The sequence below is a fragment of the Myxocyprinus asiaticus genome, chromosome 9 (assembly GCF_019703515.2).
Source record: "Myxocyprinus asiaticus isolate MX2 ecotype Aquarium Trade chromosome 9, UBuf_Myxa_2, whole genome shotgun sequence".
Lineage (NCBI taxonomy): Eukaryota > Metazoa > Chordata > Actinopteri > Cypriniformes > Catostomidae > Myxocyprinus > Myxocyprinus asiaticus.
This window is the reverse complement of record NC_059352.1, coordinates 14,087,845-14,115,694: the sequence shown is the minus strand read 5'-3', so window position 1 is coordinate 14,115,694 and position 27,850 is coordinate 14,087,845. Positions and strand designations below refer to the sequence as shown.

Sequence of the window (27,850 nt, the reverse complement as noted above, 5' to 3'; positions counted from 1 at the left end):
TTTCCTATAATCAAGCTTCCACATTTTATTATACTTTCAATTCAAATAGGCTTAATTAAAATCTGGTGTTGCACATCTTGGCAAGATAAATATTAGAACACAAAACAGCTATGTACTTTGTCACAAATAATGATAACTTACATCTATGCAAAAAAAAAAAAAAAAAAATCTATGAAATTACAAAACCAACAAAAAGATTAAAAGGATGTTTTTTTGATGAATGCATCAAAAGTTGTATTGGGACATCCTGTGTAAGTCTTCAGTTTGTGTCTTAAATTTCATAGCTGGATATATCAATTTATTAGCTGGACAATTAATTCATCATTGCCATAAATACCAACAATTGTGGATTTACCAGTCAATGACTGCAAAAACCATGGAAAGGTAAAAACTGGGAGCAACCATCTAGTCACCATTTTGCAGATTCAGAAAATTTTTGCCACATATAAACACACACACACACACACACAAAGCTTTAGATCAGTGGAGTACTGTTCCATGTTCCAAGCATTATGAAGCACTTACAATGTCTTTTGGTAGATATGCCAATTTACATTTCCAGGTACTGATAGCATGTTGTTTATATGTTAGTTTTCATCTTATAAGCACACCTGTTCCAAGTATCAAATTTAGCACCACTTTCGAGCAGAGACTCGATATTCCTCTCTGGATTAAAGCAATTTAAGTGCATTTAAAACATCCACAAAAGAAAAAAAAAAATCTTTGTTCTATTTGGACAGATTTTTTGCAAAGCACTAGCCATCAGATCTGAAATAAGACATTTTGGAACTTCCTTGTGGATTAAAATCTAACTAGACTTTCTGGGGCAGTTAATACGTGACCAAAACTTGGGTTTATTTGTTCCGCCTATCATTTTCAAAACCATATACATACACACAAGCCCCCTTTTCACAGTTTTTGGGGCATAAAGGCTGCTAGTGTGGATATATCGGAATGCAGCCCAAAAAATAAAAATTCACTGAACATTTTATGACTTCCATAGAGTAAACAACTTAAGAGTGAAATATTTAAATCCAACACCCTCTGGAATGCATCCCAGATGGCACACATACATCTCCAAGATGTCTGTTTTAGACCATTTCATTGCATTCTAGTTAAAATCTGCCAAAAATCTTTAAAAGATCAGATACGTCTTCCAGATGAAAATCAAATAGATATCTGAGTGATGTACGTGCGCTGTCAGGGATCTTTAACAGAGTGGCTTTTTAAAGGATAAATGAACTATGGAGACAATATTTAAGAGCGCAAGCTTCTCCAAGAGCATCTCTGTGCTTATCGGCACACACTTAATTATATATCCACAGAATCTATTCTTCACAGGAGGCACATGTTACAAGATGCTGATAGCTAGTCCAAGTGGGAAGAGGCAAAATCCAAACATTTCAGAGGAGCATAATTTTGCATACATAAGTCTGTTTCTAGGCACACACCCCTCCCCGACAACCAATCTATGTAGTATTTCTAACATTCATGTTGTCCAAAAAGAGGTTATATTGCCATTTTACCCTCATTTCAAACTTAACTTAATAAGCTTTTATTATCAGCAGGCATCAAAGTCCAAGAACAAAGTCTTTCATATCACGCTTCAAACTCATATTCTCTTTTTTATTAATATTATTTTTGGGCTCTTGATAAAGATGCATGCGTGAAAGTAAATTAAAATAAAGCTAAAAACAAAGGGCCTGTTTGTGAGCCTTTAATAGTCACTGAAGTAGCCAGGGATGTGCGTTGATGCATTGTTGGTTTCATGTTTATGTAGTTTTTCTTTCAGTGCCTGTCCTTGAAAGATTAAAGAAACTCAGTTGGTGTCCATGTGATCATCCAGGGACTGTGGAGCTCCACCTAGTGATGCAGAGGGGGTGGATTTAGGTGGTGTATCAGCGTCTCTGCGTTGGTAAAAGAGCACGTAGGCCGCTTTAGTCTGTGGGGAACAAGAACAAATGCAGCACTACATAAGTCAGTTCTGACTTAGTGTACAAGCCGATAATGATTATACAAATTACTCTTCCAATTTATTGGCCAATGTTTGGCCATTTTGATACTATCGGCATTAGCCGATTGATTGAAACGTTAGTTTCCCCTTTTGCTAGTTTGTAAATCTACCAACAGCTTTGTCAACGGATAATGCACATTTTAAAATATTATTCATGTGTCAGAAAAATTATAAGTACAAGCATTGTATTAGCCATCCTTATCTCCAAGATGTTGACCATTGAAAAAGCCATATCGGTCGATCACTAGCCAATTAATTTGTTGTGGAGAGGACATAATAGTTTGGAGATTATGCAAGAGCGATCATTAAACTCAGAAATATTTTACGACATCTGGGAAGTATTGTTTAACAAAAAAAGGCAAGCAAGTTAAGAGATAAGAGTCTCACCACAATCTGATCCTCAGAGGTAGCAGACACACTGCTGTCATCAAAGTAATACCATTTTCCATCCATCTTATTCTTGCCATATGCAGTGTCTGGAAAGAGGAAATGAGAGTTTATTGCTCAACTACTAATATTTCTTTATCAAAACCAAGCAATGTAATCATTTCCAGGTACAATTTCAGGAAGGTGCACAGTGACATACTGTATACATAAATGTGTAACAGTTTCTGTAGAAACCCATCAAACATGTGATATCTAACTGAGTTACAAGGAAGAATAAATGAGGGTGACAAGAGCAAATTAATGGCTGTTGACACAACCTGTCAGCAGACAAACTAATAAAATGACTGGAACAGTAAGATAAGAATAGGAAACAAGAATAGCAAGAATGTAATTTTACCAAAGGAAGAAAGGGTTATGAAATAAAGGGAGAGGCAAGCAATAAGAGTGACTTACAGTGGCCTCCGCCCATTCCTCCATAATGGTTGGAAACAGCAATGAGGTCATAGACATATGGGTCAGCTTTGGGGTCACAAACAAACTCTGACATGTTCAAGTCCCTGTGTGAGACAGTTCACATGAATCCTCAGGCATAATAGTAAGCAATACATTTCTCCAGTTGTGATCCTGTTTAATTTGCCATATTTCATGAAAACTAAAGTCTGGTAAGTCTACAGTCCAGAGATGAATCACAAAAAAATAGTAAAGTATGGTTGATGGCATGGCTTCACAATTATGAAGATTTTTTATTTTATTTCCCATGATATTTGAACCGATTAATTTTGATAAAACTTACATTAAAATATTTATTTTGTGTGGAGCATCTGCATGCCATATTTGTTATGTAGTGTACACATCCAAAATTAGATGAAAATTGTGTTTCAGAATTACTTTGTCACCGTTTTATTAATTAATCAATCTTCACATTATTCAAGTTTTGAATAAAGCATGCACAGAAAGCAAGCAACAGACATGTCCATGATTGGTTACAACGCTCAACTTCTCCAAAAAAGCAAGTTGTAACAAGCTGAAATAAAACACCACGAGAACACCTAAATGGAACGCTGTAATTTAAGCTTTTCACAATGAGTTAACTGTGGGAGCTTTACTTGTAATTTCAATTATTTGACTAATTGTGCAACACTAGCTGATGAAATGTTATGCCTATACTTTACATCTCAACCTAATTTTCTAGATCAATATGACAATCTGGAGTTCTGGGCACCAGTTCTGTATCAGTGTACTCAATTCACCTAAATGAACAATGGATGGGTTTGTCTATGACTCAGCTTCTCAGTAACTGACACCACACTCAATGCAAAACTCCCTGCCCTCTTTCCAGTTTCCTCTTCAGTAAGGTAACCCAAAGCACTTTCAAATGGGCTGAAAAAGCTCATTCCAATTATATATGGCAACAAAAACTGTAAATGTGTGCATACAAAAATCCATGTTGGCAAAATATGGCATTTAGCATCTGAAGTATGAATTTACTGAATGTTGCAATAAAGATTTTGTTGTTTCTTGATTTCTATGTTAGTCAAATCACAGTACTTAACACTGGAAAACTCTTGCATCTAATAAAAATTTCTACATCATCCTCGTCAACAGTTGGCTTCCTACTGAACGTCTAATTTGGCGAGTATGAAAACTTTGCTGGTAAATTTGGCGCCATCTGGTGGGAAATTTACAGAGTTCTTTTCCATATGCACATACAGTGCCCTTGGGTTAATCCATGTTAAGTGGTCCAACATAGGTTGCTTGACCATTTTTAATTTTCCAAATTATTATTATTATTTTTGAGTGAATACCTCTATGTATTGGTATTGCAAAACCACCAGTTTTTTATTTTAATTTTACTTGGTTTAACCATCTTTGTGTCATGGCGCACGACAAATTTTGGTTATACAGATGTTTACAGAAACCTCTACTTCAGCTCAGGATGGTCCTAGCTCCTAGGAATGAAAACTGATCTAAAGTACACATTACAAGGTACATGGACATTCTTGTTCCTTAGTCTTAAGTTCCAAGTCCTAATGTAATGATCAAGATCGCTGCAAGTTCCACATTTAGGGTCAATTTATAATGGGAAGGGTTCGAGTCTCAGTCCTAAATGTTTTAGGGGGTACCTAGGTATGTATAGTGTGCATGCAAAACATTTCAGGTTTGAGACTTAATGTTGTGGGAGCATCCGGTGGCAGTAGTCAACTCGGCAGATGTCAGTTTTCCGAGAACATTGTTCATGGGAACCCACGCTTTGTCCTCAGTAGGTATCTTGAATGAGGTTCTTGGTCCAGATGGGTGGAAGAATTTTACAAAAACATCAGTTTTCCCTCACTGATGTCCTCAACCAAGCCTAACCACCACTGGTCATCATAGACACAAGCGACACAGTCATTATTCCATAGGATGTAGCTTAAAATTGTGTTGTCAATCATAATTACCGTAAAATACTGTTCATTTTTATTATTTGTTATGTTTATTACATCTGATCATTTCTCAAAATGGATGAATAAAGTAGGCTTTTCCCCAGATTTCTACTAGACTTAGCTCTGTAACCAATGGAATCTCAACCTCAATTTATTACAAGAATACTACCATAGAGGAATTATGTCTGTGAAAATCAGGTTCCTATCTGGTCCCACACCAGAGATAATTAACCTGAAAGTGCTGACCCACTTCTTTTTTCAATTTTCTCCCCTTTTATCCACAATTTGGAATACCCAATTCCCAAAGTCCTCATGGTGGCGTAGTGACTCGCTTCAATCCGGGTGGTGGAGGACGAAATCTCATTTGCCTACGCGTCTGAGACCGTCAATCTGCACGTCTTATCACATGGCTCGTTGAGCGCATTACCGCGGAAACGTAGCACGTGTGGAGGCTTCACGCTATTCTCCACGGCATCCACGCACAACTCACCAAGCGCCCCACCGAGAGTGAGAACCACATAGCGACCACAAGGAGGTTACCCCATGTGACTCTACCCTGCCTAGCAACCAGGCCAATTTGGTTGCTTAATAGACCTGGCTGGAGTCACTCAGCACGCCCTGGATTCAAGCTCGTGACTCCAGGGGTGGTAGACAGCATCAATACTCGCTGAGCCACCCAGGCCCCTGATCCCCTTCTTAAGTACTGGGACAGTGAGATACTTCTCATAATTTTGGCTCTATATGCCACTGCAATGGATTTGTTTGTTGTTTTTGGTATTTATGGCCATATCAGCATCAAGGGATATATCATGGCAAGTTATAATCAGTTAAATTAAAATTAAATCCATAAATACAGCAAAAAAGATAATACATTAAAACATACACACACACATATATATATATATATATATATAAAATTCTACTCAAGATTCTTTCAACAATGGATATGAAATGAAGCAATGAATGTGTGACTGAAGTGCAGACTGTCAGTTTTAAGAATATTTACATCCAAACTGGTTGAACGGTTCAGACCCCCCATTTTCAGGGGCTCAAAAGTAATGGGACAATCGACTGAGAAGCTGTTTCATGGACAGGTGTGGATGGTTCCCAGGTTATTTAATGAAAAATTAAGCAGTTAAAAGTTCTAGAGCTGATTCCAAATGTGGAATTTGCATTTGGAAGCCTTTGCTGTAAACTGTCATTATAAGGTCCAAAGAGCTGTCAATGCAAGTAAAGCTGGTCATCATTAGGCTGAAAGAACAAAAATCCATCAGAGAGATAGCAGAAACCTTAGGTGTGGCCATGTTCAAACCGACAAACACCAGTTTTACCGCTAGGTGGTACTATGGGGACATTTTCGTTAAGCAGGGTTAGGGTTAAGCCTATACAATTCAAGACACCTTGATTTCAAACTTTAAACTTTTTTTTATTTATTTTAACTAAATATTCAAATGAAACTGAAAAAGAAATTAAGTGCAATTAAAATGTGTTCAACTTTTTGAAAGATGGCTTGTGAAGGGCAACATCTCTTTGGAAACTAACGTACTTAATCCGTGCACTCTCTACCGGTCGGGTATTTCGTTGTCTGGGAAAATAGTGTGTGTGTGTGTGTGAATAAATTAGTTTTGTTCCCTCCTTCCCGAGATTATATATATTTATATATATATAAAAATTACAATATCCAGTTACATCGGCGACCGACTGAGTGATCGGTGAATATTCTTGCTTTAGTGATTTTGCATTGAAAATTAAATTACAAAAAAAAAAAAAAAAAAGGAAAAAGTTAAAAATCAAATACATTTCTAAATTCAAATTGTACTCCAAACGAAACGGCAATTAAAATAGTGATTAAAAAAAATTAAAAAAAATTATATAACTCTGCAAAAAAAAAAAAAAAAAAAAAAAGAAACGTCCCTTTTTCAGGACGCTGTATTTTAAAGAATTTTGCAAAAATCCAAATAACTTTACAGATCTTTATGGAAAAGAGTTTAAACAATGTTTTCCATGCTCGTTTAATGAACCATAAACAATTAATGAACATGCACCTGTGGAACGGTCGTTAAGACACTAACAGATAACAGACGGTAGGCAATTAAGGTCATAGTTATAAAAACTTAGGACACTAAAGAGACCTTTCTACTGACTCTGAAAAACACCAAAAGAAAGATGCCCAGGGTCCCTGCTCATCTGCGTGAACGTGCCTTAGGCATGCTGCATGGAGGCATGAGGACCGCAGATGTGGCCAGGGCAATAAATTGCAATGTTCGTAATGTGAGATGCCTAAAAAAGCGCTACAGGGTTAGATTTGGAGGTGGTGGGTCAATCATGGTCTGGGGCGGTGTGTCACAGCATCATCGGACTGAGCTTGTTGTCATTGGAGGCAATCGCAACGCTGTGCGTTACAGGGAAGACATCCTCCTCCCTCATGTGATACCCTTCCTGCAGGCTCATCCTGATATGACCCTCCACCATGACAATGCCACCAGAAATACTGCTCGTTCTGTGCGTGATTTCCTGCAAGGAATGTCAGTGTTCTGCCATGGCCAGCGAAGAGCCCGGATCTCAATCCCATTGAGCACGTCTGAGACCTGTTGGATCAGAGGGTGAGGGCTAGGGCCATTCCCCCCAAAAATGTCCAGGAACTTGCAAGTGCCTTGGAAGAGTGGGGTAACATCTCACAACAAGAACTGGCAAATCTGATGCAGTCCATGAGGAGGAGATGCACTGTAGTACTTAATGCAGCTGGTGGCCACACCAGATACTGACTGTTACTTTTGATTTTGACCCCACCTTTGCTCAGGGACACATTATTCCATTTCTGTTAGTCACATGTCTGTATAACTTGTTCAGTTTATATCTTAGTTGTTGAATTTTTATGTTCATACAAATATTTACACGTTAAGTTTGCTGAAAATAAAAGCAGTTGAAAGTGAGGACGTTTCTTTTTTGCCGACTTTATGGAAGTAACCAAATTTCCATTTACAGTCAGGCAAGGATCCGTCTAAACATGCAGGCAGAAAATTACTTACACAAATGAAGACATAAAAACAATTCTAAATGTAAAAATAATGATTAATGATGATAATAATCACTGAAATATAAATCATGGTTCGAGGTGAACGTGTGTGTTATGTTTTAATCACAGATGTATCGGCTGCAGAGTTGTGGTCACAATGAACTGCTCTGTGGAAATAAAGCAAACTGAACTCAAAGCACCTCCTGAGCTGAGATGTCGGAGGTCATTTGCAGCACTCATAGACGATACTGTTCTTGCAACTAAAAAATTCAGAAGACAGAAACAAAGAAAGAGTGAGAACCTTTTGCATGCATGTGTTCCACGAGACTGCACACCTCCGAACAAACATACATGCGCATAGACGGCTTTTCTGTTATCTGTTCTTAATAATATAATAAAGTGTGTTTCTTCAAGCACGTGTCTGTGTGTCTATGGGCAAATTATTTGTAATATTAATTTAATAATAAACGCCTAAGAATAATAATAATAAAATACATTAATGGGAAAACAAGCCAAATATCGTCTTGACATCAAGGCATCAGCTATTGACAATCACTCTGACCATCGTCTATCAGCACAACTCTATTAGGGATATACTATCTGCTCAGATTCAGCCAAATGCTGCAAAACTGAATGGACAAAATACTGATGGACAGTGACTCAAAACATAATGTGAAAGCAACTAAAGAGTTTAAGGCAAAGAAGTGGAATAATCTTCACCTGACCTAAACAAAACTGAACATGCATTTCACTTGCTGAAGACAACTGAAAGAAAGACCCACAAACAAGCAGCAACTTAAGACGGCTGCAGTAAAAGCCAGGCAAAGCAACACTAGGGGAAAACCCCACAATTTGGTGATGTCCGTGGATTCCAGACTTCAGATAGTAGTTCACTACAAAAGGATTTTAACTAAGCATAAAGAATGTTAATTTTATTTATGATTCTGTTAGTTTGTCCCATTACTTTTGTGCACCTAAAAATGGGTGGTCTGTATATAAAACATGCTGTAATTCCAAAACAGTTCACCCAATCTTGATGTAAATAACTTCACATTAATGCTGACAGTCTGCGCATCAATCACATATTGATTACTTAATTTTAAATCCATTGCAGTGGTGTACAGAGCCAAAATTATGAAAAGCATCTCAATGTCCCAATACTTAGAGGGCACTGTTCATACAGTTACTCAACATAACCAATTAATAAGCATACCAAAACTAGATTTTTTAATATTTCATAAAACGTGTGTGGAACTTGCCCATGCAAAACTTGCTGCCACAATTCCAGGGCCCTGTTATGCGGTTGCTAAAGTGTTCATCCGCTTGATGAAATAACGCATAGCATTACACAGTAATACTCTGTCTATGTTGCAAGTGATAAAACCCAACAGAACCAAAACTTTCCCATTATAATCAGCGAATGTTACACAATCTGAGTGTAGATGGCTTGGTTGATAATAACGTAAGTGTTCTAGTTTGTTGTGTAAAGCTAAGACATCAGCAGCAGATCTGTTTGGGATAGAAAAAGAGCAGCAAATAACATTTACCTAATGGGAAAATCCACGACAGTGTCAAGCTTGTCTCTCCAGCAGCGGTTGTAAGAAAACCGCTTCAGATGCACAACAAGAATGCGTGGAAGAGACCACAAGTCAAACTTCTTAGTGGCCTGCTGGTGCTTCTTACATGTGGGGCAATACCTGCAGATGAGCACAGCAGTGAAGATGCACATCACCACTAAAACTGCACTAACATTCAAGTGCAGTCTACTTTTAATACTCTGATAAATTTGAACAAACCTAAATGTATAAGACAATAAGCAACGTGTAATGCTTTGAGTGTGTCCTCACCAAGGATCATGCTCTCCTAAGGTCTCCATTGTGGTGAAGAGCTCAATGCATTCTCGTAAAGCTACTGTGGTCTTCTTCTTCTGTGCATGCAGCACATTCTCATGTTTGTCATAGGCCTGGTGAAAGACTTCACATTAATTTCTGAGGACACTAGTATGAGAAGCTATTTAGTGCACTGGTGAGCATTACCTCAGCTTCCTGGTCATCATAGCACAGTTTCTTATTGTCTGAGTCCCAGTCGATGGCTACTGTAGAATGAACTGTAGAAATAGACACTGATCAGTTTTCATCAAAAGGATGTTCTCTCTTTGTGAACATAATGAAAGTCATCCTGAACAAATGTATGTGCACCACTTTGTAAAAAGTCACAATAAACGCTTTTTCACTATCGGGCCAGTGCAAGCCGGGGCTATCAACTGGTCAGGCTGAGTCAATAGCCTCAAATCTCGAGAACAAAATAGATCTGCATTCCCACTATTGGGCCAACAGCCCTGCAGCGTTGCCCTAAAACCAGTCCTTAATACACCGCCCTGGTGCTAACGTCACACACCCCACCCATTTTACAAGCAAGAAGGAAATTTAAGCTGAGGTATCAGACTCTGTTGACTAGCTAGCCCTTGAAATGAACACAGATTTGTACGGTATGCAGATTTTTTCACCGAACCTGTACTGTTATGCGCTGGATATGCAACTTGGCAAGTTCGGCGACAATATACTTAATCGTGTCTTCGTTCGGTAGACACAGTCAGTCTGACATTGCACATTTTCATCGGCTCAAATATTTAGAAGAGCCCTGATTTCATCTACTGACCAGTACTGACGATTGTCCATTCTCCACTGATCTGTTGAGGCAAGCTGGTAGCTAGATATAAAAAAAATTGGAAAATGAGTATTTTGGTGCTGAACCCTCAGACCTGACTCAGCAAAACACTGCCTTTGACATTAGGGCTGCAACTAACGATTATTTTGATAATCGATTAATCTAACGATCTTGTTTAAAGAGAATGTATCTTAAATATAAGTTTATTTTGTATACAAGTATTTTTTCACTTGGGTTATACTTCTGCGAGTGCAGTAAAGACAAAATATACTTGTGTTCAAGATCTATTCTCTAAAATCAAGTCTAAATATCTTATATGCTGCTTCTCAGGTGAATGCATTTTTTTTAATATATTAATATAAAAATATTCGTATTTTTAATATAATATTCAACCTTCTCAGATAACAATTTTTTCTTCTGCAGTATAGCTGCTAAAGGAAACGTACGTTGTTTTAAAAGGAGTTTAGATATTTATATTGGAAAACAAGCTAAAACAAAAACGTATTTTGTTGCAGTGTATAATGGGCGAAGACTACCCTCTCTGACCTTTGTTCAATTAAATCCAATCCATCTTTAACTCACAAAGAAAACTCTTATTAATAAAGCTGCGTATTGCCAATTTTCTTCATGATAAGAAATGCACAGTGACACATATATTATGATACAATAAGTCATGAACATCACGTTATAATCTAGCTGCATTAAGCGTGCGCGCTCAAGGGATGACCGTCCCCGTGCCAGAGTGTGCCACAGCCGGGTGTGGTTTCAATCTCTCCCCCTTAGATCGGGACATTCGCGCAACTCAGAAGAAACGCTGACCGCACAGAAAAATGCCAGTTTCGGAGTTTGTGGTTATTTACTGTATAATTTACAAATGATCTGCTTCTGTATTATTTGAACTTTATTAAAGCTATAACACTTTAAATATAACTGCATTTAAGATGTAACGCCAGGGTGTTTCCTTTAAAGACGCTCGACACGCAAGTTTTGCTTCAGCGGAGCGGTAGCTCCAGCTCCACTTATTCCACAACGAGAGCGCTTCTCTATTTACTTATTTTGTATTTTTACATTATAATCCCTCATACTTTGCGATCAACATCATCTGAAGCTGTAAAAGTTTAGAGTGCATCTGGACTGTGAGCTGTGTAATTCTACCTCTCCTCAGTCAGGCACGAGCTGCAGTGCTGCTCTCGCACATCATCATTAAAAGTTTCATATGAGCTCATGTTACGTTAAATGAGATCAAACGACAATCCAACAACGAACATTTTTGTCTGAATTTTTTTTATTGATGATGTTGTCGATAACGGCGACTAATCGTTTTAGCCCTATTTGACATTGATCGCGCCTCAATCCCCAGTTGGCCGCCTTTGGCCCAAGGGCCAATCAGCAGGCCAGGGTGCTTGGCCTTTGGCCCTGAGGAAGCCCCGAGGCGGCACAATGAAGCCCTGGAAGTGACAGTGGGAACGCAACTGGCCCGCCCTCATTTGGTCCGATAGTGGACACATGGCTATTCATATGTAGTGCTCAGTGTTATCAATTTGATTTTGTATTGAATATAAAAAGATAAGTTACTTGTGAGTTTGAGAAGGTTGCCGTCAAAAGGTAGAGAGCTGATGTTGGCTGTGCCATAGGAGTTGACCATGCTAAAAGAAAAGAGTTTAGGTCGGGAAGAAATAGATTTCCCACTGTTGCTATTGGGTCCATTCTCAGATTCAGAGTCCTCCTCTCCATCCACAGTGTCTGAGTGGCTGTTCTCAGGTTCTGGACTCTCCTGGTGGTCCATGGCTTCCTCTTCACCTGAAACGTGTGAACAATGGCAATTGTGTCAGCAAAACATGGTAAAGTTCGAGAAACAAATAAACAAGCTTTGTTCCAAAACCTAGTGAGCCATCTACAGCCTATATAGGCAACACAGCACCTAACTGAAATGGAACCTCATAAGTAACTGAATTAGAATGCTGTAAATAGGCATCACACAAACAGCACTCCTCACTCAAAGCACACAGGAGACTCAATTGATTCCAACAATTTGGCATTAGCTTAACATGCTGCCAAGCAAATGACAATAAACAAAAATACATAACACTTTCAAACATTGAGTAAAATAGTCCCTTTGTAATTAAAACAATTTTAAAATCAACATTTTTCTTGATTTTTTTCCACTGAGCTCCAAGGTTATTTTCATAAACTAAGACTGAAACGAAAATTTATTAAAAGCCATTTTTGTAAACTGAAATAAAATATTTCAAAATAAATGAAAAACAAATTAAACTAAACTAACAGCAGTTATTAAAAAACTGAAATAAAATACAAATTCTCAAAAATCAATTTTTTTTGTAATCAACGAGCTCTCATCACATGGCGGAAAAATCTGACCTGTGTGTGTGTTTGAGATGTTTTCATCTTCAGAGCCGCAGTGCCATACACTATTGGGCTGTTTAGGTGAATATCTGCAAATGCCGTTGTGGCATGTAATGCACATGAGGTTAGCTGATACTGAAAGACTGATATATGAAGACGACTCAGACATGAATTATGGCTGGAAGTCTTTATTTAAAAAACAAGTATAAAAACATTTTCACGATCTTCTATAAATATTTACAGGTCCGACTGTGGCGAAGACTGGCATACTGGGGTAACAGGTGCAATACTGTGGCAAAGGCACTAGCGTGTTAGCGTTAGTGCATGCAAACATTACAAATGACACAATCTAATGCAAATATCTTTCAATCATCATAGAGTTGCTATAACAGCTTTTTTTACTGATTTCATGTGGATTCCATTCATAGAATGAAACAGAAAGCATAATATTTCTAGAATATGCAGCCTGAGTCCAGTGCCAGACGCAGAATTTTTCAATAAACCTATACAAATACCAGCGATCGCATGGAAAATATTGACAAACCATACGTTTTTGTAATCATCTATATATTCATGACATCTTTCAATAGACTAAACATTATTTTTTCGCTTTACATAGAGTTTATACGTATAGATCCGAATGAAGAAGTCTGTTCATGTGGTCTCTGATGTGATTTTTTTTCTTCATGTCCATATTTGTATCATTTCTGTGCTCTGGCCTCTAGCTTTGTGGTTGAATGGATAACATACTATATTTAACAGGCAACCACTAATTTCAAGATTATACGAGGTACGCATCATATCGTATGCAGTAAATGTAAACATATATAAACAAAGTGATGCCGCGCCCACCATCGGTACAGTGAGCCTCAGCAGTTTAACAAGATTTCATGTTTAACATGAATTTGAGTTAATTTGCACTTTTCATATGAACATTGAACTTTTATACTTTTGATTTGCTTTTATTTAGTTCTTTGTGACTGTTGAATCTCAAACCATTATGTTATTGTTATTATGCACAAGTATGCTGAGTCCAAGTAAACTGAGCAAATAGTCAACTGTTTCATTTTGCTTTAAGTATATTGTGAAATTTTGCCAAGCTTAAATTCAAAAGCCTTGCTTTGGTCTACACTCTGGAAGTGTTCTGTTAACTCAAAACTATAATTAAAAACTGAAACTAAAATATATAAAAACGAAATAGAAATGTGTTTACAAAATAAAAACTAAACTTTAACAAATCATTAATGAAACTAACAAACTAAACTGAAATTTATAGCAAATTTGAAAATGATATAAAATAAAAACGGATTTGAAAAAGCAAAACTATAATAACCTTGCTGAGCTCTTCACAATGAATTGTGGAAATGCATTCTCTGCAAAGGATACATGTGATGCTTCCTTTTGAATTTATCATAAGGGTCATCAGTTAAAAGTGCATCTATAATGCCTAACTAGGTTTTGGCCACAACCTATTTTCTTCTGATTTACATTTGACTGCGACAAATGTATTTGAGTGTCTTACCATCACAAACTCCATTGGGGCCATTACATGTTCCAGAGTGATTGCTGCCATTGGATGTGGCACTGCAGGAAGCTCCATCTAAAACAGGGCTGCTGCAGCCACTCAGCCCTTTGCTGTGACTGGACACTGAAGCTATGCATTCTGGTGATTGGCTGCTGCTAGAGGATGTAGCTGAGGCAGACGCTCTGCTCTCTGAAATGGTACCCTGTGAACGTTTAACGTAACGTCTAAAATGACAAAAATACAATTAAAAGGTCAATCGTGTTTAAATGACAGGACTGTGTTTCTCTAGATATGATTGATAAACTCTGACCACAGAACAAATTGCTACACCAACCCAATCCTTTCCAGCACACGATCATAGAGGGCATCAACGGTGAGGTTGTGGCGTGGGACGGTTATGAGAAGAGGCTGACCGAAAAGCATTGCGCCAGAGGAGCCTCCGCTGTGCTTAGAATGCCTCTCTCTGAAGTACACTGGCAGATTCATCCTCTCACTGTCCTCCTCTAACACTTCATAACTATAACAAAGACAAAACAAGTAAAACACCACTCAAACAACACTCACCTGCAGAAGCAAAAAATACTGAATATAAACAGAAAAGATGACTTGCACAAAGATGTCGTCCTTCTCCGTAATGTGGTTGAGGCCATCATCTCGTTTGTAGATTTTATGGAATCTGTGATTGTAAACATCTGCCACAACCATCTAGAAGAGATAAGAACAATACACTTCAATTGATTCCTAAACACATTTAAGCCCATGTTATGTCGCCAAGTTAAAGGGATAGTTCACCCCAAAAGTTTAATTGACATGTTCTAAAGCTTTGATTTAAAAAAAATCTTTTTCAAAAAGAGAAATCAGAAAGTCCACACTGCTCTTTTGTGAATGGAGGACAATGTCAAGCTCCAAAAAAAGCACAAACTAATGCGCTATATTCAAGGTCCATACCGAAGTGTAACATGCCAAAAGTCGCTGCTCACTGTAAATCTCACTCTCTGACACAGCTCTCTAATCTAATTATTGTTGCCGTATATTCAGTGTTGGGCCGAATACTTAATACTCTCTTAAATGTATTCAGTAACGTATTCCGATACATCACATCAAAAAGTAACATATACAGAATACTTTTAGAATACATATTTGTAAAGGTAAGGCACAATCGGAAGAATTGTGTGATATGTTGTAATTATCATTATTATGTAACGCTCTCTGATTGTAGGAAAATATAAGTTGTGTTGTTTGCCTTCAGAAATTCTGAGATTACTGTAGTTCAATCAGTAGGAGCCTGATGAAAGGAATCTGTAAATTTTAAAATTTAGCCATATAAAAATTAGGTGTTTATTTTTTCCACAGATGTTACTGTTGTTAATATCATCATTTTCATCTGCATCCCAACCTCAAAATCAATGCTGTACTGTCAAATGCGTATTTCAATGCGCATAACATGTAATATTATTTGCATGGGTGCAACCAAAGCAGGTGCTGGTACCATATTTTCAAAGGGCCCTTTGAGGGCACAAATAAACCCTGATGTGGCCCAGGCTGAAACTGAATTTAACACCCGTTTTAATCTATTTTTTGACCAACACGCATTAATACGGGTCCGGCATTGCGGGCTTGTGGATGCGCGCACAACAGCACTGCTGCTGAAAAAATCCTAAGGGAAAACTGAAAGTTTTTTTTTTTTTTTTTTTTTTACTATTTTTAACATTTTAATCTTCTTAACCCATTATTTGATTGGATTGACACAAAATTGGATAAGAACTCCAATTTAACCATATTTATTAGAGACTAAGTGGATGCCACTTGCAAAAAATTAAACAAAATAGTGAGGTCATGTGACAAAAATGTGGTATATGAATGATTTTAACTAGGCTCGCTTGCATATTTCCATATTTAGGTCAATTTATTCTTTATCTCTTATTACTGACACTTTATTTTTGGGTGTTTTTAATTATTTTACTCTTAGTTTTTATTGCGAATTTATTTGAACATTTACATTTATGCATTCGGTGGATGCTTTTATTCAAAGCGACTTAGTACATTGAAGGTATTTGTTCAGTTTATATCAGTTTGTGTGTTGCCTGGGAAATTAACACATGATCTTGGTGTTGCTAGCACATGCTCTACCAGTTGAGCTACAGGAACCCCTAATTAAAAAAAAAAAAAAACCTTGTATGAGATTTTTTTTTTTTTTTTTTTTTTTTAAAAGCGAGATACAACTATTAAAATGCCTGTATGTTACAATACGTGCCACTGAACTAGCCGCCCATACATCTAGAAGTCACACAATTTACAGTAGCTTTTCACACAAGGTTTTTCTGTTGTCGTTTGGACCTCTGAACTAGTTCAAGTCCTTTTCCCTCTCCCAGTCTTTGCAGTACTTTCTCCCATGTTTTACTTCTTCATATTATTGCCATTACTCACCAAATGCTTATTGAGAGCAGTCTGTCTTAACACTGCAAAGCTAGGCACAGAAGCCACATCTGCAAAAACGCATTTAGGAAGCAATTACATTCACGGGAAACAACGTATCATGCGTTCTAATGTTATTTTTGTACTTTGCCAGCTGTATTGATACTGGTGCACAGCTGACAGCGCACTGATTGTTAAGGCAACAATGTGCCAGCGAGGTTGCCAGATATTCAATATCGGAATCATTGGGTATTAATATGACACTGTATTTTGGACTAATGTCCATTTTTTAAGCATCCCAAAAAACGCAACCCATAATATTAACCCACGAATGTCTCTTCAAATTAGCCAAATTTGTTGTGAAAAATGCTGGTTCTCACTGGATAGAAAAAAAAAGTCTCGTCTTTCACATCTGCCTCATTTTGTGGTTGAGAAAAGTATTCTAAAAGTATTCTCACAAAATGTTATAAAAATAACTGTATTTTGAATCTGAAAACTAATTAGTTCTGAAAACAAATAGTTACTTCATTTTTGTATTCTGAAAGCAGTTACATGCATTCCATTACAGCCCAACCCTGTGTATATTGACATTGTCTTTTCTTGAGCTAGACAGCATCCGTCCCCATTCAGTTTCATTCTATGAAAACAAAAGCTGCATGAACATTCTGCATCCCCTTTTGAAAGCAAAAAAAATATTATAGAGGTTTGGAACAACATGAGAATGAATAAGTGGCTATTTATTTTTGGGTGAACTTGCCCTTTAATCAAATTCAGTCAATCAAATAATGGAAATACGGATTGTTAGGTGGAATGTTGGGTGCAGTAAAAGTCTTACATTCTCTGAAGGAACTCCAGATAGTTTGGCCAAAGCGCTGCACAGGTCTGCTACTACACCCATTTTGGGAACCACTACACGATACTGGAATAAATAAAGTATAAAAGGATCTTTTAGTTCCAATCCTGGACTAAAACCTGTATCAAAGTTTTTCAGGAAAATGATTCTTACTTGCATGGGTCTGAACTGCGGGTCAGTGCGAACCAGGAACACCTCCATAGTGCGGTCTTTCTTCATGGGCAGGGGCAGTGTGAGGTAGCAGAAGGGGTCAAAGGTGACGGAAACTTTGGAGCACTCTGGGCAGACTAGCGTAGATTTGAACAAGCCATGGAAGATGTCCACGATTATGGAATCGTTCCGTAACCGGTGGTTCGCCCATGCTTCCTTAGCAACAATCTACAAACAAAATGACAACACAAATTAGGGGCTACATTCTTCAAATGAATTAATATTTGAAAGACCTTAAGAGGTAACAAACAGGGAACCAAAGAGGGTCCTAGATCTGCAGTCTTAGTTCTTTAAGCCTTACACGAAGTCGTCGTCACTGTAATCATTCTGAATGATTACTACTTTATGAAACTAAGGAGAATGGTCAAAGTCAGCAGAAGATCTGGACTGGCTCAGTGGTTTAGCAAAAAATGAGGGGAGATCATTCAGGTTTGAGGTTTACCTCATCAGGGCGCCCCTCAGCATCTCTCAGGGCCAGGTAAGGCTTCTTCTTAACACGATTAAGGTCCTCATGTAGGCCATCTAGCAGAAAGGCCAGCAGCTCCTGAGAGTCTTGTTGCTGGTACCCTGAGAACTGCGGGGCAAATCGACCCACCTGTGTCTGGGTCAGAGAAAAGATAAATGTTTTAACATTTAGATTAAGCTGTAAGTGCATGCATTAGGAATGGCCAACACTTCCATACAAAGATTTATTCACAGACTCACTTTAAAAGTCCGAGGAGCCACATAACTGCTCCGACTAAGCCACATCTGTTTGACCAGATCTGCGTAGGCCTCTGCAATCTCCCCTCGCATCCCTAATGGGTTTTCCCGGTTGATCTCCGCTTCATAGCGATCCTCGAGGAAATATTCCGTCAGAGGGGGAGTGTTGCTCAGGCACTGAAATATTAGAGAAGGACTGAGAAACCAGTCTAAACAGAACAAGATGCACTCTATAAACAACTGAAATGACTAAACAGTACCATGGAATCAGATTCAAATCTTAGCAAGAAGAAAAGTTAGAATGAGTATTTGTTTGCATACCTGGAGAGCAGAGTTCATGAAGCAGGTGTTACCCAGGTTACTCAGACCGCAGAGGCCTGGCTGTGCAGGCGATTCTCTGTAACTGTAGGAGGAGCTGTAGGAGTTGTAACTTCCCAATCTGTAAAAGTAAGGTGGGTTAGCATGGTACCCTAAGACGCATTTATGATCAGTTAACATGGCAACTGAGACCAGTAGGAGCATACATTTTGCTTGGGGAACAACAATAGAAAACTGACAGAGAGAAAAAAAAAAGGAAATAAAAGTTGTTTCAGTTCCCTTTTACAAATCTCCAAAATGGAACTAAACCCATTTAGCTGATTTAAGCAATAAGCCACTAGAGTTCGGGTGTTACATTGATTTTACCATGGATAAGTGGGTTTCTTAAGGTGGTCCTAAAACCAGCATAAATGTGGTAAATATACTAACACACTGCCTCAATTGGCTTATTGCTGCCATAATTAAGCAGCAACAGCAATATGCTAAAAGTCACCAATATAAAATAGATAAATGTATTACTAATTAGAATCAATAAACAATTCTTTAACCAGGTAGCATAGCACATCAAGCTCTCTGTTTGTTTAAGTTGACAAGCAACTTGGCATATTAATATAGAACTCAACTGATGTGCAGTCAAAGGTGAGTTTATGTACAAGTGTGAGTTGAAACAATCAGCTTTATTAGATACTTGTTTGAGCTGACCTGTTCCCAGAAGTACTGTTGTTCAGCATGTAGCCAGAGTTGCTATTGCTTTCCCCATTTATTATTGTGGAGGAAATGGTGGCAGACGAATTTGAGGAGAGTTTTGGGGAGGTTGTATAATTCCGAGAAGTGGAAGTACTGGACCTAGGAATAATCAAACAAAATGATTAGTGTCGATCCAAGTACCGGTAATGTTATAAATGTTATAATAACAGGGTAACTGGCAAGACAGTGTAACTGATTCAAGTGGTGAAAAAAAATGCAAGAAAACACCGTTACAAACAAATGGCAAGTTAATGTTGGAAACAATTCATAATGGACCATTTTAAAATGGTACCATCAGGTCCTAATTTCCAGATAAGCTATCTATAATGAGGCTTTTCCACTGCACGGTACGACTCGACTCTGCTCACTTTTTGGGGGTTTTCCACTGTGGACAGTACCTGGTACTTTTTTTTTTAGTACCACCTCGGTCGAGGATCCAAGCGAGCCGAGCTGATACTGAATGTGACATCAAAACCCTGCAGATCACTGATTGGTCAGAGAGAATCGTCACTACCAGCGTCACTGGATTGGCGACACAGGACATCAACCCGCTAGTTTTACAGTTAGCAACAGCGATAGCAGTATCATTTGTTCATGCGACTTTCGAATTGTAAGAAGAAATGGCTGTGCGCAAAACCACGCAGTGGTCAATAAATGAGGTGCAGACAATCCTCTCGTTAGTAGCCGAGGAGAGGATCCAATGAGAGCTGGATGGGGCGACGCAACTATGACGATCAGCCTATAATCCCACCCACGTTGAGGCTGCACTAAACTGCAGTGGAAAAGTAAGCTCAGAAAGTAAAGCAAGCAGAGTCGAACCGTAACGTGCAGTGGAAAAGTGCCATAAGTGTTAGAGATCATTTAGGTGTGAGAAAGGCCTTAACGGCATGTGCTTACTTGGAATGGCTGTTCTGTCTGGGCCACGTGCCATCCTCATTCTTCTTCTCAATAACAAGCACCTATGGGGAAAATATCATGATGTGAAATAAAACCAGTCTTAAAATTTCAGTCGGTCTAAATCAAACTAAAACTGGAATGGAATGTAGTACATTGTTTTACCTGGCCCTGAAAAAGCCCTGCGTCCTGTACAGTGCTGTCGAGCTTGTTAAGTTGTTCATAAGTGTTACTCATATATTTATTCCAGAGTCGAGTTTCCCTTTCTGATGGGATGTCAAATAAAGACCTCATCTCCTTCTCAATAATATCTATGAGGGAAAAAAAAGAGAGCTATGGAGGTGAACAAAATATGTTAAAGAGCCATTTAAAAAGGTCTTAGAACAAGACTTCAGAGATTCTGATAATAGTAAACAGTTCAAATTAATCAGCATCTTTCATTACAGTCTAAATTCCCCTTAATGGATGTTACTAGTGCAAAAAGAAGAGTAAAACTTGGATTTTGATCCATGTATATTTTCTGGAAAGTGTGTAAATTTCACATGTAAACACTTCACACCTATAGTATCTGCTTTGCTGAAATGACGAGTGACAACTTTGTCCATGTTGTCATTTTCACACAAGTTCAGCTCAAGCAAATACACTTCTACTTTGCAATGCTTCACAAACATCCCATGCTCAACCACCTGCAAAACATTGAAATAAACACTCATTAAGAAATAGCGATTGCATGTAAAAAGACAATAAGAAGAGGTTTTCCAAACTAAGAAGTTAGCGTCTCAATATGAAAACTTTTACATATTCGTAAACCTTCTCTTTGATTATGTAACTTTTCAACAATTAGAAATGATAGACCGATATATCAGCCAGACCAATTAATTGGGCAATATTTGGCCATTTTCAGAAGCGGACTTTAACTAGTGTCATTTTCAAACAAAAAGCCTTGTCAATAGTGCACATTTTTTTATATACTTAACATATTTTAATTCATTTTAATAATAAAGAACAGTTCATTTAAATTCATTTTGTTTTTTCTTTCATTTTGTTTCACTTATTTGCTATCATTTAATTGCATTACACACATGGTCATCGGCCACCCTGCTGTCTAAATATTAGTATCAGCTATTAAAAAAAAAAAAAAAAAAAAAAAAAAAAAAGCATTACAGTCAACCACTTGCATTTATCACATAACAACATTATCACACGCACATTTAAATGGGTGATTACTGGCATCTCCAAGAATGGAAATGGAAACTGATGCAAGGCTCTACCACAGAGACGATATGAAAAGCATTTTACAGTGCTCATCATTATCATCTCAAAGCTGCTTTAACACCAAATTTAAAATCAATGCTGCATTTCACAGAGGTAAAAAGGGGAGTAACCTTTCTGATGATGGGCTTCTGACCCTCCAAACAGCCATACCAGCTGACCAGCTTATTCCAGGCCTCTGTAGGCACCAACACATAGTCTAATTCATCTATGAGATGTTCTTTCAGTGTCTGGGCTTCATGATCTGTAACAGAGCAAAGATGAAAAGATTAATCAGAAAACCACACAATTAATGCCATTCAGCAGCATCATCTATCAAATTTGGCAATGCTTGGCTAGGAGTTTCTGTGGTGCACGATTATTGATTGGCATGTTATTTTATCGATATATTTTTGAGGCGTAAATATACACTGCCTGGCCATAAAAAAAGTTGCATACTTTTAGTTGGACCGCATTTAGCTTTGATTACGGCACACAATCATCATGGCGTTGTTTCAACAACCTTAAGCAACGTCACAACATTTATTTTTGTCCAGAGTTGCAATAATTTTTGGCCGAGATCTTGTATTTATGATGGGAGAGTCGAACCACTACGTAAAGTCTTCTCCAGTACATCCCAAAATGTTTTTAATGGGGTTAAGGTCAGGACTCTGTGGTGGCCAATTCATGTGTGAAAATGATTCCTCATGCATCCTGAACCACTCTTTCACAATTTGAGCCTGATGACTCTTGGAATCCTGGAATATGCCTGTGCTGTCAGGGAAGAAAAAACCCATTGATGTGATAACCTTGTCATTCAGTACATTCAGGTAGTCAGATGACTTCATTTTACTACCGCATAACGTTGCTGAGCCTAGACCTGACCAACTGAAGCAACCCCAGATCATGACACTGCCTCCAAAGGCTTGTACAGTGGGCAATATGCATGATGGGTACATCGCTTCCCTTCTTACCCTGACGCACACATCGCTTTGTAATAGGGTATATCTAGACTCAGACCACATGACCTTTTTCCATTGTTCCACAGTCCAATCTTTATGCTCCCTAGCAAATTGTAGTTTTTTCCGATTAACCTCACTAACAAGTGGCTTTCTTGTGGCCACACAGCTGTTTAGTCCCAATCCTATAAGTTCTCTCACATTGTGCATGAGGAAATGCTCTTACTTTCACTATTAAACATAACGATTTTTAATGATGTGACTTCAAGCGTTTGTGATCTCGGATCATTCAAGACTTTCTTCCGACCACATTTCTGCTGCGAAACTGACAGTTCACCACTATCCTTCCAGGTTTTAATAATGTGTTTGACAATTCTTAACCCAATTCCAGTTATTTCAGCAATCTCAGTTGTTTTCTTTGCTTGATGCAGACCAATAATTTGCCCCTTCTGAAACACAGTAACATCTTTGCATGTTGATGGGAAAATTCTTTAAGAATGTGAAATGTCAGAATAATAGTAGAGAGAATTATTTATTTCATCACATTCCCAGCGGGAAGTTTACACACAATTTGTTAGTATTTGGTAGCATTGCCTTTAAATTGTTTAACTTGGGTCAAACTTTTTGAGAAGCCTTCCACAAGCTTCTCACAATAAATAGCTGGGATTTTGGCCCATTCCTCCAGACAGAACTGGTGTAACCGAGTTGTAGGCCCCCTTTCTCGCACACGATTATTCAGTTCTGCCTCGGAGTGAGGCAAGGGTTTTGTGATGGCCACTCCAATACCTTTACTGTTGTCCTTAAGCCATTTTGCCTCAACTTTGGAGGTATGATTGGGGTCATTGTCCATATGGAAGACCCATTTGCAAACGAGCTTTAACTGCCAGGATGATGTCTTGAGGTCAGTCTGGAACTATGCAGGGGAGGAGTGTGACGAGGAGGGGTGCATGTCCAGGCTGTGAGGACGCACGGCCGGTGCTGAATCAGATGATCAGCGGGAAAGCGAGATGCCAGTTCGAGAGAGAGATACACGCAGCCACACTGCATGTGTGTCTGTGTTTGTCTTATGTTAAGTTAATTTATATCATTAAACCTTTATGTTGTCTGTTCAGCCGGTTCCCGCCGCCTCCTTGCCCATCCTTGAACTGTTGCAAAGTTTCATTCAAGCTCTCAAACCACAAAAAGATGTACTTGTAACTGAAAATACATTGTCTAGGCTATATGGAAGATACATATACACAAAGTCTACACAATGATGGCTAGAGTAAATTATACTTGTCCATTGATAATGATTTGGGTCGAATTTAATGGAAAACTAAGCGAGTTGCGTTCAGCAGCACTGCAGAATGTGCAGCCTCCGGTGCTGTACCTCGTCATCTGTCAGTGGCGGTCCGTGTACTGTGAAAAACACAATAGTTTTTAATTTTAAATGTTATCTGCCTGACACGTCCGGTGTACTAATTCCTTTAATTTACCCTGCCACTCACACTTTACCAAAGTTGTGTTGAAAAATATGTTTGAAAAGACAAAGACTATTGTGCAACGAGCAGCCTTATTTATTTCTGAAAGAAATCCCGATATAAATAATCATTGGGAAAATCTTCTGATTATCGATGTGTGAAAAAGGCATCGATCCCAAGCCTAATGCTTTTCTAATGGGCAGGACTCAAACATCAAAATGCAAGTACACTGAAAGGCCCACAGGATGTGTAAAGTTAGAGATAGTTCATGTACACTGGCGGCCAAAGGTTTTGAATAATGTACAGATTTTGCTCAAAGAAATTGGTACTTTTCACCAAAGTGGCATTTAACTGCTCACAATGTATAGTCAGGACATTAATAACATGAAAAATTACTATTATAGTTTGAAAAAAATGTTTAGAACTTCTTAAACAACTACAAAGAGTTCTCATCAAAATAATCCTCCACGTGCAACAATGACAGCTTTGCAGATCCTTGGCATTCTAGCTGTCAGTTTATCCAGATACTCAGGTGACATTTCACCCCACACTTCCTGTAGCACTTGCCATAGATGTGGCTGTCTTGTCGGGCACTTCTTGTGCACCTTACAGTCTAGCTGATCCCACAAAAGCTCAATGGGGTTAAGATCCATAACACTCTTTTCCAATTATCTGTTGTCCAATGTCTGTTTCTTTGCCCACTCTAAACTTTTCTTTTTGTTTTTGTTTCAAAAGTGGCTTTTTCTTTGCATTTCTTCCCATAAGGCCTGCACCCCCGAGTCTTCTCTTTACTGTTGTACATGAAACTGAATTTGACCCGCCCAACACCAATGAAGCTGTCAGCTGAGGACATGTGAGGCATCTATTTCTCAAACTAGAGACTCTGATGTACTTATCCTCTTGATAAGTTTTTTCTGGACCTTCCACATCTCTTTCTGTCCTTGTTAGAGCCAGTTGTCCTTTGTCTTTGAAGACTGTAGTGTACACCTTCGTATGAAATCTTTGTTTTTGGCAATTTCAAACATTGTATAGCCTTCATTCCTCAAAACAACGATTGACTGACGAGTTTCTAGAGAAAGCCGTTTCCTTTTTGCCATTTTTTACCTAATATTGACCTTAAGACATGCCATTCTTTTGCATACTGTGGCAACTCAAAAACAAACACAAAGACAATGTTAAGCTTCATTTAACGATCCAAATAGCTTTCAACTGTGTTTGACATAATGGCAAGTGATTTTCTAGTACCAAATTAGCAATTTAGCATGATTATTCAAGGATAAGGTGTGTTGGAGTGATGGCTGCTGGAAGTCTAGATTTTTTCAAATAGCAAAGATGCAGTTTTTTTACATCAGTAATGTTCTGACTATACTTTGTGATCAGTTGAATGCCACTTTGGTGAATTAAAGTACCAATTTCCTTCCAAAATATCAAAATCTGTACATTATTCCAAACTTTAGGCCGCCAGTGTATATATTAAAATTCTGTCATTAACTCACCCTTATGATGTTCAAAACCTGTATTAATTTCTGTCTTCCATGGAACACAAAAGGAGAAGTTAGGCAGAAAGATAGCCTCAGTCACCATTTACTTTCATTGTATATTTTTTCCAAGTAATGAAATCTGTCTCTTCTAACATCTGTTTTTGTAATGCATGGAATAAATTCATGCAGGTGTAGAACGACAGGTGAGTAATTTAATTTTCTTTAATATAATTTAGCCACACAGCTTTGAATCAGATGTTTATAAATATAAGCACTAATTTTCTAAAAAGCCAATCTTAGATCTTTCATAAAATTGCTTCCAGCACATTTCATCCTTATTAATAGCTTGTCATTTTCACAATACGACATCTATCCACAAGAATGTGGCAAAACAAATTTTGAGGCACAGTGCTCAACATTCATTACCTGAAAAGAGCCCAGAGTTGTCAATGGGTCCTGGGTACAGATTGTGCTCACCAACATTGTACATATCCCAGCTGTCAAAGCCCACATACTTCTTCCACTGTTTGAACCACCGGCTGTCAATCAAATACCTACACAAGTTGAACAATAGGTGGATGAGTGAATATGTCAGGGAGGAGAGGACAATTAATTTGCTTTTCTCTTAAAATAACAGGTAGATAAGTATCTATATCCACAGTAAAAAAAAAAAAAAAAAAAAAAAAAAAAAAAAGTAATGGGGTGTTATATGTAGAGCAATCCTGAAAGCAAATAGCTATTGTGCTGTTACACATCTACTAATATAGAAACAGTAAACAAGGATGTCTTAATCACATCTTAAATAGGAAAATGTTCCACCACATAAGCCTGTTAGCAGGATTCCACTTAGTCAGAGACATTGCACATTAAAAAGTGCCATAAGGAAAAAACTTTGTCCCAACATGTTATCTGGGCTTGTCAACTTCAAAACTGTAATAGTGTGACATAAGCTATTAGCACCAACAGTTAGCCTACATAGCTTTCTAGTAATTTCCAACATTTTTAGCACTTTGATGAGTCCCACTCTGATAGATGATTTCAAGTCTATACTGAAAGTGAAATATTATGAGTGGCTACCTCCCTTACTTTCTGTAGTTCCTCAACTTGCTTTCGAAATAAAGCTTGACTAGCTAGTCAGACACACTTGCCTATACTAGCTGCTTCAACAACATGAGATGTTATAAATGTTTTGCCTTTAATCTCACTTAACACCAAATATATCATGGAGTATTGTTTATCTGTGGTATAATATTTTCTGGTGCCAAACAACATAGTAACTGGGTGTTATCCAATGGCCATGACAAAGCACTGCCTTACTGTAAAACTGGCTTGGTGGCTTTGACTTCGCCACTACTTCAGAGATATGAATTTGCTCGTTATTAGTCTCATTTAACCGTTTACTCTCAAATGAAATTCGCGCAGAAGTGAAACCCAAACTAGCCTGGCTAACTAGCATTGGCTAATGAAGTGCCTTACATGCCTGACGCTACTTTGTTATGAAGCTAATCAGATAATTGATAACCGACAACGCGGTTGTTTATTTGACAAACTGTCAACTAATAACGTGTCTGTAAACGTCTGACATGTTTACTTATTCCTGATGGAGACAATAAAACAGAATAACTGGGGTAACGGAGGCGAAAAGAAAGGCTAAAATGGTTAACCTGTGCTAACTAGCTACTAGACAGCTTCCCCTAACCGACATAATCCGTATTGAATCCGTATTGTAGTAAATCGCTCGCTTGTGTAGTGTAGACAGCTTCGTTCGATCTTAACGGGGGCGATCTAGTTTGGTGTTAGCGGAGCGGGTGGCTGTCCAGAGACCCAGCTAATGAAGGGATTTCTCGCAGCCGGTGTTTCTCCGTCTGTAGGCCTGAGCTGATGCCGACAACGCGTGCGTTCACTACGGCTTCCTTTAAAATCCCTTACCACTCTTCTCCCTTTCGAAGTGGCGTTTTCAGCAGCGTCCCGATGCTCTGCTTTTGACTTTCAGTGGACGGTACCGGTGTCTGTGTGATCACCGGCTTCTCGTCAGGGTCCGAAGCGTTACCCGATTCGGGTCCGCCTCCCTCCGCCATCGTGCAGCGAGTGAACCCGCAGTAATCGCGGGCACGCTTAAGTATATTCAGGGGACGCGCAGCGGTGGAGGGAGCGCGCAATCAAG

At 38.3% G+C, this 27,850-nt stretch overlaps 1 protein-coding gene across 2 annotated transcripts; it reads right to left on the bottom strand.

Moving 5' to 3' along the window:
- Window positions 1–27,792, bottom strand: LOC127446554 (ubiquitin carboxyl-terminal hydrolase 4-like). 2 transcript variants are annotated; one of them, XM_051707552.1, is made up of 22 exons: window positions 27,616–27,791; window positions 26,113–26,240; window positions 21,921–22,051; window positions 21,095–21,221; window positions 20,701–20,846; window positions 20,539–20,600; window positions 19,597–19,740; window positions 18,898–19,015; window positions 18,580–18,753; window positions 18,317–18,475; window positions 17,818–18,042; window positions 17,647–17,730; window positions 15,007–15,101; window positions 14,731–14,913; window positions 14,394–14,620; window positions 12,083–12,307; window positions 9,877–9,947; window positions 9,688–9,803; window positions 9,388–9,537; window positions 2,855–2,958; window positions 2,402–2,490; window positions 1–1,942 (listed from the first exon to the last, which is right to left on the bottom strand). In XM_051707552.1, the coding sequence occupies exons 1-22, from the start codon at window positions 27,762–27,764 to the stop codon at window positions 1,820–1,822; spliced, it is 3,030 nt and encodes a 1,009-aa protein (XP_051563512.1). In that variant the 5' UTR covers window positions 27,765–27,791; the 3' UTR covers window positions 1–1,819. The 2 variants fall into 2 exon arrangements, with proteins under 2 accessions (XP_051563512.1, XP_051563513.1); XM_051707553.1 differs by lacking the exons at window positions 1–1,942; window positions 2,402–2,490 and adding an exon at window positions 8,041–8,100 and having other exon boundaries at window positions 27,616–27,792.
- Between the last annotated feature and the right edge of the window lie 58 nt (window positions 27,793–27,850).

Excerpts from the sequence above, each read along its gene's own strand:
- LOC127446554 (XM_051707552.1), bottom strand. The coding sequence starts at position 27,764 with ATGGCGGAGGGAGGCGGACCCGAATCGGGTAACGCTTCGGACCCTGAC. Across the intron at positions 18,476-18,579 it reads TGGCTCCTCGGACTTTTAAA|ACACAGGTGGGTCGATTTGC; the intron begins GTGAGTCTGTGA and ends TCTCTGACCCAG. Across the intron at positions 2,491-2,854 it reads AGGAATGGGCGGAGGCCACT|ACACTGCATATGGCAAGAAT; the intron begins GTAAGTCACTCT and ends TCCTCTTTCCAG.